Below are 10,661 nucleotides of genomic sequence, written 5' to 3'. Positions count from 1 at the left end.
CGGTGCCTGGCTACCACTAACGACCGTTCTGATCAATGCCAATAGATGGATCCTGATAGAAGGGGAGAAAAATATGAAACAGAGCTCAAATTCTTAAAAAGTCCAGACTCACTGGACCGTTGAGACTAGAGGATTTCCCCCAGACTATCGCCCTGAGATGCCCCATAAACCTTGTACTGAAACTACCCTTTGAGGCCACCTTTTAGCTAGATAACAGACTTGCTCATAAAATAAAGAATACTACCAGTGTGTACTGCACACCTTCAAAAAATCACCTGTGTTGAGACCAAATGGTCAACAATTACTCTAAAGCAAAGATGAAAGGGTAAGGAGACAGAAAAACCAGAGTACTGGAAGTGAAACATCCAGAATGGAATTAATGAGCATGTTAACACGTTGTGAAAAATGTAACCAATGTCAAAGAACAATTTGTGTAGTAATTGTTAAACAGGAACCAAATTTGCTTATAAATTGTCACCAAAAATACAATATTATTTAAAAAAAAAAGATCCTATAGCTCAGTTCTACTGTGTAACACATGGGGTTGACATGAATCAGAATCAACTCAATGACAATGGGTTTTGGGTTTTTTTGTTTTTTTTTTAATCTCTTAATCTGTCCCCTACACAAGGACATCCTCAGATGCTCAGGCCCAACCTAAGCCCCAGCCCACAGGAAGAGAAGCTTGTGCTTGGAGATCAGTGTTCTTCATACTGTGGTCTTGTACTGCGATGGATCTCTTTTATGTAGCCATGTCTTGTAACTCCCACTCAAGTGATCAAGTGTGACTGTGCAAATAAGGTAATTGTGGCCCACCAAGGGGATTAGTCAGTTTTTTGCCATCCCGCTAGGCTTGAAAGAGAGCCAATTCCAGAACAGAGAGAGGATCTCACTTCCACCAAGGAAGAACATCCAGAAGCAGAGCGCTTCCTTTGGACATGGGAACCCTGCGTTGAGAAGCTCCTGGAACCAAGAGACAGAGAGAGCCCTAACACTGAAGACAGTGAGAAGTGGCGGCAAAGAAACAGCGGCAGGGGACACCAGCAGGAGACAGTGTGATGGGCTTCCTGGTCCATGGAGCAAGAAAGCTGAGTGCCTTTGGGCAGGAGGCTTGCTTGCTGGCAGAGTAGGGCACCTCAGACATTTATCAGCAGAGCGAAAAGAGTTTTGTAACACCTGCCTAAGCAGGGCAGAGGCCAAGAGGGGCCCAGCTGAGGCCTGGCTGCCTGCAGGGCATAGCTGAGAGCTGTCTTAGTTGGAAGCTGCCCTGATTGAAGAACTGTAGGTAACCTGTTACTTCCACGTTGATCCAGATTCCGAGTCGTAGCCTGTTATTTCCCTAATAAACCACATAATCGTGAGTACAGTCGGTGAATTCTGTGTGACCAATGCAAATTAACAAACCCAAAAGACAACTAGAGAATGCCACAGGGAGGACAGCTGGTGTCAAGAATGGTGAAAAGGTTGGAGAGCAGAAGTATGTTGGACCTCTGCCTCACAGGAACCAGCTTTGGGCTGATCTTGATCCTCATTCCTCCTTGTGGATGTAGGCGAGGTCTGGTTCTAGTGCATTGTATCAACCCTCCTTTCCTGTGCTCATTCCTCACAAGCTCCCACCCAGAGCCCTTGCACTGGAAAGCTTTCCCCATACATCGGCCTTGTTAACAACTCCCTCATTTCAGGTCTTCTTATTCAACATCAGGAAACCCTGGTGGCGTAGCGGTTAACAGCTACATCTGCTTAACCAAAAGGTCAGCAGTTCGAATCCACCAGAGGCTCCTTGGAAACCCTATAGAGCAGTTCTACTCTGTCCTATAGAGTCACTATGAATTGGAATCAACGTGATGGCAATGGGTTTGGTTTTTGGTTTACTCAATGTCAACTCTCTGTGGAGTCAGCCTCTTCTAGTCCCCATCTCAAACCCTCTCCACCCCCAAATACCCAACCCTCCTTTCCCTGCTCGACTTTTCCTCTTTGAGGACTATTACCACATCCACCACACTATATATTTCATTCATCGTATTTCTTGTCCATCTCACTAGAATAAGGAGGTAGGACCTGGAGGTCTCCCCACTAAAATAAGGAGGTAGGATAACCCAGGACCTGGAACAGTTGCAAGCACATCTTGAGTGCTCAATACAGTTTTGTGGAATGAACGACCTCTGGTACATTTTAGAAGCCCAGACCATGCCACTTTTACTCTTTCTCCCTGAAAGGCCAAGTCTGCAAAAACAGGAAAACTGACCACTCTCGGCTGGAGACCGCTACTGAGAGAGAGATGAAAGCAGCAGTGAGATCCAAGACCTCCAGGCAAGCAACCTGGCCCAGCCTGAGGGAGGAGGTGTAGACCCTTGTCCTAACCCTGACACATTCTCGCTCTTAGGACCTTGGCAGGCCCTTTCCACTCCAGGCAGACACCAGTATGAAACCCTCTGGTAGGTCCACTGTGGGACAGGTCCAGAGAGGCAAAGGGGAGAAGAATACAACACCTCACCAAGCAAGGGTGACTTTTATTTGAAGCCAGAAAACACCTTACTACTTTGAGGATCATTTATCATCTGTGACAATAAAAAAAAAAAGAGGGCCCGGGAAGGAAGGAGAAAGGGGTCCTCATCAGGCTGGCTGTCAGGCCACATAGGGGAAGCGGAACAGCAGCCCCTCACTGGGCTCTAGGTTCAGTTGTTGCAGCTCAAGGAAGACGCCCTCCTTCCGGCCTGGCTCGGTGCTGAGCAGGAGCTCAGCCGTGGCTGGTAGGCTGGCACTGTCAGGGAGGCTGGCAGTACCCAACTTGGCTGGAACTCTCAGGTCCCCAAAGTTGAGCAATACCAGGAACCGTTCATTCTGGTCCCACTGACGGACATAGGAGAAGAGGCCAGGCCCCGAGGAGAGTGCGTGGAAGTCCCCATGCAGCAAGGAGCGCTCCTTGCCCCGCAGGTCACTCAGCCGCCGGAACAGGGAGAGGAGGGAACCAGGGTTTCCATCCTGGCCCTGCGAATGATGAAGACAAAGCAGGAAGAGGGGGGCTCCTGTGGGTGCAGGCTCCTACAAGCCACCTGCCCGCCCTCTGCTGGCCAGGCCCTGCCCAAACCCTTACCTTCACAGTCATGTTGGTGCTTACTGACCCAGAGGTGTTGGGGAGGCTGGATTCGTCCCACAGCATGACTGGGGCCTCCGTAGGCTGGAAGCAGTGAAAGCAGGACTTGGGTAAGGCCTGGGAGCTGCTCTCCTTCCACTCCCACCCTGCTCAATGCACACCCTCCCCACATGTGCCTGAATAATTTGTACTGGACAAACGAGCTGGGCTTCCACCTCAAGATTCTTGCACATACTATCCCCTCAGCCTGGAGGGCTCTTCTCCCAGACAGCCACCCACTTATCACCCTCACTTCCGTCAGGTCCCTGCTCTGTTGTCTCATCAGGTTTCCTATGGCCACTCCAGGCAAAGTCAGTCCTATTCTCTGTTCTCTTCGCCCCTACCCTGCTTTCCTTTACACAGCATTTACCAGTACCTGGCATCTTTATTATATTTGCTTATTATCTAATTCCAGCACCTCCAGCTCTTTTGTACATTGCTGTTTCGCTGGTGGTTGGCATATAGGCATTACCCAGAATTTGTGAAATGACTAATGACTGCTCCTACAAATACCAGCTCAGCTGTCAACCTCCAATCGCCTGGCTAAAGCTAAGTGAGTGTATTACCCTAGCCAGTACTCACTGCCACGTTCTTATCCACTTACTCACCTGGCTCCCTCACTAAACTATGAGCTCTGGAGGGTACAGAGCCTAGAAGAATTAAAAAAAAAGAGTACCCACTGTCAAATGAATGAATGAATGAATGCAGGCTACCATACTGAGAACCTGTCAGGTGCCACAGTGAATTTAAAAATCTGCCCTCATTTAATCCTAACCACCCTGCCAAAAATGTAGTCTCCCAGAAGATATTATCACAACTCAGAAAGGTGAAATAACTTGCCCAAGGCCACACGGAACTGACTAGGCAGGTGACTAGGAATCAAACACAGTTCACCTCAAGGCTCATGTCTGTCTGTCCCATCTGCAGAACCATCATCATGATGGGTGAACACGAACTCATCTACTGTGCTGGGTGGGCAGCAAGCAGTACCTGTCCAGGAACAGCAGCCGCCTCCAGGCCGATCTCATCTCCGTAGCTAAAAATGGGGGTCCCTGGCAGGGTGAAGAACAGCAGCTGGTAGAGTCGGAGAAGGGAAGCCGGCACAAACGAAGTCAGGAGACCAACCTGAGACAACTGCAGGGACAGAAACACTGGTGAGCCCACAGCCTCTATCTCCTAACACCCTTTCGTCCAAAAGGTCCCCCTCCCGCCACCATGGTACTCACACTCCAGCTGCACCAGTGATTGCCAGTAGCATTCAAATATTGGGTGACCAGGAGTTTTGTATGCTCTTTAGTAGAGCCTGGGCTTGACAAGTATGGGCTAGTCAACAACAGGTCCTTGGTGGAGTCCAGCAACTTCAGGATCTGCTGAAGGTCGGAGGAGTCAGTCCCTGCAATCAAGAGCCTGCAGAGGGCAGGGCAGGGGTCAAGGTTGGTGAAGAAGGTTCTCTGGGCTAGAAACCACCCATTCCCGGGGCCTAGTGTTCCACTGACGGGTTCCCACAATGAAGCTGAGTTGGGAAGGGGGCCCTGACACCCACCTATCTTCACTGAAGCCCTGGGTAATGTTCTGCCACTCAGCCAAGAATGAAGATGCATCCTAAAAGAAAAATGGCCAAGTCAAGGAGCAGGAACACTACCAGGCCCTTGGGGCCCCTCTGGTCTCACCCAGGCTCTGCCTCCCACGGAGAAAGGAAGCTCACCGTCAGATTTTCCACATCCCGAACCTGGAACCCATCCACACCAGCCTGCAACCAAAACCGCAGAGCATCCTAGAAGGTGTGAAAGAATAGAAGAAAGATATCAATGCCCTGATGCAAAGGCTTACAAGACTCCAGGTCATACTCAACTTCACACTCCTTGTGGACGCCCCCCATAACCTGGAGACAGTCACTACTGGCCTGGGTCTCATTTCCCCCACCTCTATTAAAAAGGCTTAGCCTTTGGTTCCCTCCAACTCTAAATCTCCCATTGATTCTCTTAGTGCTAAATGCATTTTACTTCTCTATTCCTCCCTCTGGCAAATCACATCTTTGACAGCTACAAAAAACCCCAAGAGAAAAGGTACATTCATGCAGATAACTCACGTAGCATTTAGCAGTTCAGAATGGGTAGAACAGACGTGGAGGCAGACTCTGACACTTTCTGGCTACTGTGATTTTGACCTTGGATTTCCAGCATTTGAGTAGGACCCTTGGGGTTATCCAGTTTAGCGCTAGTCAATGGTTCGAAGACCCTTTACAAGTTACGTGAAATAGTAGTATACCCATTTTAGAAATGAGGCATGAGGCTCAGAGAAGTGAGGAAGCATGTCCAGTGAGCAGCAGGGGCAGGACCTGTGATGGTTAATTTTATGTGTGAACTTAGCGAGGCTATAGGTTCCAGTTGTTTGACCAAACCCTAGTCTAACTGCTGTCATGGAATAGTTACATGTGATTAAGTCAGCTAGTGCTGGGCAGAGCAGATTTCCTTTCATAATGCCAGATAATATAATATAATACAATCAATCAGTTGAAGTCATGCCAGCATGGGTGGGTCCTAAACCTAAACCTAATCACACTTCTGAGTTTTTTTGCTTCTATTATATTTTGGATGAGGGTTTACAGAGCTAATTAGTTTCTCATGAAGTCACTAACACACATACTGTTTTGGGATACTGGTTGCCACACCAAGTCAATACTTTCCCCTTCTTGACCCTGGGTTCCCCACTGCCAGCTTTCCTGTACCCGCTACCTTCTCATCCTTGCCCCTTGGCTGCGGTGCCCATTTAGTCTTATGTTGTTTTATGGGCCTGTCTAATCTTTGGCTGAAGGGTGAACCTCAGGAGTGACTTCACTACTGAATTAAAAGGGAGTCTGGGGACCATATTCTCAGGGTTTTGCCAATCTCTGTCAGACCAGTGAGTCTGGTCTTTTGTGTGTGTGTGTGTACATGTGAGTTAGAATTTTATTCTACATTTTTCTCCAGCTCTGTCCAGGATCCTCTATTGTGATCCCTGTCAGAGCAGTTGGTGGTGGTCGCCGGAATAAGAAGACCTGAATAAACACACACGCTCACAGAGGAAAAGACATGAGAGGATTGTGTACAAGCAAAAAAATGCTAAACGCCAAGGATCACTGATAGACACCATAAGTAGGAGAGAGGCTCACAGAAAAAATAAACACTGACTTGGACTTTTAATCTCCAGAACTGGGACAAAATTAATTTCTGCTCTTTAAAGTTACCCACATATGGTATTGTATTACAGCAGCACTAAGGAACTAAGACAGGATCCAAAATGTCAGTCTCAGGACGACAAGACAACTATATTTTCCAACTATATTTTCCTGGGGAGAGTGTGAGTAAAAGAACCTGACCCAACAGGCCAAGGATGAAAGATTGAAATTAGAAACACAGCCCTAAGGCAGTTCAGACGAAGGTTTGAAAAGAGGAAGCCAGCTCTGCAGAACAGGCCCAGGCCTGAAGACCTGGCATCTCTCTGGCACACACCATGGAACCCCACCTCCACTGTACCTTTTCTTCCCTTTCTCTCACTGCTCCATGTACCGTCTCCTCCATCTTCATCTGAGGCTACCACCCCACACAACATGCCATCTGAAAACATTCCCTTATCAGTAACTTGTAAAGGATCTTCGAACCATTGGCTAGGGCTAAACTAGATAACCCCAAGGGTCCTACCCAAATGCTGGAAATCCAAGGTCAAAATCACAGTAGCCAGAAAGTGTCAGAGTCTGCCTCCATGTCTGTTCTACCCATTCTGAACTGGTCAGTGCCCTAGAACCCAGGCATCAGGAGCTGGAGCCGTGTTCAAAGCCCCATTCCCAGCCTGTTGAGTAGAGTTTGAGCCTACACCTTAAGGTAAGGGAGACTTGAGAAGTAGATTACTTGGGACTTCAAAGCCTTTACTAGCTGAGAGACCTTGGGCACACCAGGCCCCTCTGAACCTTAGCTTCCTTGTTTACACATTAAGAATAATGGCGGATACTGCCCATGGTTATACAGGAGATTGAAAAATGTATATAAAATACTTGGCACAGTCCCAGATACACAGGAAGCCCCAGTACTTACAATTTCACACTGAGTTCCACCCAAGACACATCAAACAAGAACTGAGAAATCAATCAGGGCAGAATTCCCACACAGAAAGTGCTTCCTTTCCCCAAAGGAAGGAAAGTCAAACTTCCAGACTCACATCTGAGATATTCCCTTCCTGGCACTGTCACCCACAAAGTCAGAGAAACAAGAAAACTGAGTAGTCCGAAAAGGAACAAGAAAAAATGGGGAGACTGCTGGCCTATCCTTCCTGCTGAGGGAGGAGGCAATCCTGCTTGGCTCCAAGAGGCAAGGGGCCCCTCAGCAGGACCTGGGACTAAGTGTACGAGGCTTCCTGAGAAAGGACCAAGACGACCCCAGCATCTGGCTCCCGTCTGCCATCAAGCCCAACACACTCACCTTCATCTTGGTGGCCACAGTGCCAACCTCAGTAGGGAGAAACCACGAGTTCTGGCCCCTATAGTTGGGAGTGAGGTCCAGAATGACCTGGATGCCTGGAACAATGGAGGAAGAGGCAGTTGTGAGAAAGACTCTGAGTGAAGGGAAAGGAAAAAATAACACACACAATTCTGCTGAATGTTTCCTATGCATTACCAGGTATAAAAGCTTGGATTTGAACCCTGACAAAACCCATTCCTTTGAAACACAGATGTGACCAACCAAGGGTCTTAAGATCCTGTAGTGCAGATGTTAGAGAAGGCTGAGCTGTGGGGTCCCGGGGTTCCCATTCCCAAATAAACCCTTTCTAAACACTTTTCTCTATAAAGAGTTGTGAGGCAGTATTTCATTTGGGATTTTTTAAAAAAGATTCCACTACTTTACAAACTTAAGAACCATTAATCTAGTTAAAAAAAAAAAAATCCTTACATTCTGCAAATAAGGGCACTGAAACCCCAAAATTAAATGATCAGCTCAATGTCCAGCCAAGTAGAAAGTCCCGAATCCCTTGAGAAATCCATCTTTCAATCTAACACAGTTCCCTGGTTCCAGCCCTGAGAACATAGAGACTATCAGACAAAAATTTTATCCTGCCTGTCCTCTGGCCAGAAGGCCAGGCTTTCTAGCTGTTTCCTCGTGAACCCCAGGTACCTACTCTTTTTTTTGGCCGAATGCAGGAGACTTTCAAAATCTTCCTTGGAGCCAAAAGTAGGGTCAATTTCCTGCAAGTTGGTCCCAGCCAAATCATCCTTCTGGTTGTTGTGAACTGGGCCCAGCACAATGCCCTTCACCTTCAGGGTGCTTAGGTAATCCAGATGCTCAGTCAGGCCTGAAACAAGAGGTACCTGTTTCCTCTATCCTGTCCAAAGACGGAATAGGTTTAGACTGCATCACGAGACTCAGTGAAGCTGATGTAAGAATAAGGAGCCTTGCGCTCTGCTTCTGAAACCGGCTGTGACTGCCTCCTGGGGCCAAGAGGGAGGGGAGGATGATGAGTCAGCCACAATCGAGAAAGAGGGTTGGAGAACGACAGTTTTTCCTCAAAGCTGAAAGGGATTATGACACTGGTAGTCTTCCAAGACCCTGAGAAGGGTAGAAAGGAGGGTGAACCGGAGTAGTCTGCCCAGAGGAAACCAAAGGTGGGAGGAATGACACCAGACGCAGAAGTGGGGTTTAGGGATAAAACCAAAGGAGGCTTAAACCAGAGGCCGGAGGGTGGGGTATAAACCAGAGGCCGGAGGGTGGGGTATATACAGGAGAGGGGCGCGTCCTCACCAGCTAGGTTGCCCGCCTCGCCGGGCTGGAAGGCCTGAAGGTCACCGATGCGGTAGAGCGCACCCTTGTGCCACCACCTCTGCGTGGGCAGCTGGCGGCAGCGTGGTGCCTGCACGATGATGACCACGGCGCCTGCCAACATGCCCAGCCAGCCAAGCCAAAAAAGCACCAGCAGTGCCCAGCGGGTGCGCACCCAGCCGGGGCTGCCCGCCACCTTCAGCAGCTCCTCCTTAGACAGGCCCGTGAACTTGGCCGCCTCCGCCTCGTCGTCAGCCACCTTGATCTTCACCAGACCGTTCTTCTCGGCGCCGCCAGCCATCACCACGGCCACGGCTGCCCCCGACGCCGCGTTCATCGGCTGCTTCTCAGTCTCCACCTCGTTCAGCTCCACCTCCTTCATGTCCACCTCGGTGTCGTGGTTCATTGTGCCCGCGGAACCTGGGACAAAAGCAGCCTGCGCTCCGGTAGTGCCGGAGAAGTCCCCGACCTTCCGATCCCAGACAGGTCCCCGGACTACTGCACTCAGCCGCTTCCGCTACAAGGACTGAAACAGGGCAACGCGCTCGGGAAATTAGCCAGGGGAGCTCCGCCCCGGCCGAGCCAGCCCGCCCCTTAAGGAGGAAGCTCGGGAAGCCTCGTTCCGGAGGACAGCGAGAGTGCCACACGGGGAACAATGGTGGGAACACGCCTGCGAATACAAATAGGGAGGAATATGCGGCATTCTCCATCCTCCATCTCCGACTTGTTACCTGCCCCTTAGGCAACTTCACCGAGATGCTGGGATGGCTGAGAAGAGCCACGGGCTTGGAGCCACCTTTAAGTAGGCGGAGTCTGTGACTTGTCCGCCCCACCCCCGCGGGTCCCTCGGCTGCCAGGAAGTCAGGGTGGGGGTGGGGGAACCCAGCACCGGCAGAGCAAGGCCCTCGCCCACTCCTAAGACTGGTGACTTACCCCAAACCATCCCCTTTTTGCCCCAGACCCAAGCCACCTCCTGGGCTTTCCGATTTGTCACAGCTACTAGCGCTCCCTGAGCCAGGCAGACCCAACTTCTGCCTTTTTCCCCCACCAGCCTGCCTCTCTGGGCCTCTGGTACTTGGCACTAGGTCTTAGCTTCTCTGCAGGGCTTACTCCCTCTCGTCCTTCAAGACTCAAATTTTAGTTCAACTAATTCATAACGCAACAAATATTTACTGAGTGCCTACTACAGGACTCTGATCATCAAATTTATTGAATTCTCTAACCCAGTCTTCCCCATGATGTTTTAAGATTAATTTGTCTGGGCAGGACAGTTGAGACTGACACCCCCACTTCTTACCCTACCCTACACCCACTTTCTGGTGCCAGGATATCAGGCAACTAGGAATCAGACATCCAGAAAAGAGTGATGGACAACCTGGGATGACTGGGACTGTAGCCAAGGTTCCAGAGGTGGGCCTCAGCTAGAGGCATCCATCATTTTCCTAGATGACTCTTCCCCCACTTTGCAAGGCCTCCCACAAATTATCCCAAACTCCTCCAGGATGCCCACCACCCATCTGTCTCTGGGGTGGTTTGCGCGTTGCTATGATGCTGGAAGCTATACCACCGGTATGTCAAAGACAGCAGGGTCACCATGGTGAACAAGTTTCAGAGAGCGCAGCTTCCATACTAGGACAGACTAGGAATAAAGGCCTGCCAATCTACTTCCGAAAATTAGCCAATGAAAACCTTATGGATCACAACAGAATATTGTCCAATATAGTGCTGGAAGAGCCCCCTAG

At 49.6% G+C, this 10,661-nt stretch overlaps 1 protein-coding gene across 1 annotated transcript; it reads right to left on the bottom strand.

The window, feature by feature from the left end:
- Positions 1 to 2,490: 2,490 nt before the first annotated feature.
- On the bottom strand, positions 2,491 to 9,436 carry SLC3A2 (solute carrier family 3 member 2). The gene is made up of 9 exons (XM_049892279.1): positions 8,902 to 9,436; positions 8,282 to 8,455; positions 7,588 to 7,682; positions 4,839 to 4,907; positions 4,677 to 4,735; positions 4,360 to 4,540; positions 4,124 to 4,267; positions 3,095 to 3,178; positions 2,491 to 2,988 (listed from the first exon to the last, which is right to left on the bottom strand). Exons 1-9 carry the CDS (start codon positions 9,323 to 9,325, stop codon positions 2,626 to 2,628), a joined length of 1,593 nt encoding a protein of 530 aa, XP_049748236.1. The 5' UTR covers positions 9,326 to 9,436; the 3' UTR covers positions 2,491 to 2,625.
- Positions 9,437 to 10,661: the final 1,225 nt, after the last annotated feature.

Source organism: Elephas maximus, chromosome 7 (genome assembly GCF_024166365.1).
Source record: "Elephas maximus indicus isolate mEleMax1 chromosome 7, mEleMax1 primary haplotype, whole genome shotgun sequence".
Classification (NCBI taxonomy): Eukaryota; Metazoa; Chordata; class Mammalia; order Proboscidea; family Elephantidae; genus Elephas; species Elephas maximus.
Note: the sequence above shows the minus strand (reverse complement) of the source record. Positions and strands in the feature narration are given on the sequence as shown.

Bases quoted from the DNA above. Each gene is read 5' to 3' on its own strand.
- SLC3A2 (XM_049892279.1), bottom strand. From the start codon at position 9,325: ATGAACCACGACACCGAGGTGGACATGAAGGAGGTGGAGCTGAACGAG. The intron at 4,908-7,587 runs GTGAGTGTGTTG...CACACCTTCTAG, and splicing joins CTGTGGCCACCAAGATGAAG to GATGCTCTGCGGTTTTGGTT. The intron at 4,736-4,838 runs GTGAGCTTCCTT...TTTTTCTTTTAG, and splicing joins GGGATGTGGAAAATCTGACG to GATGCATCTTCATTCTTGGC.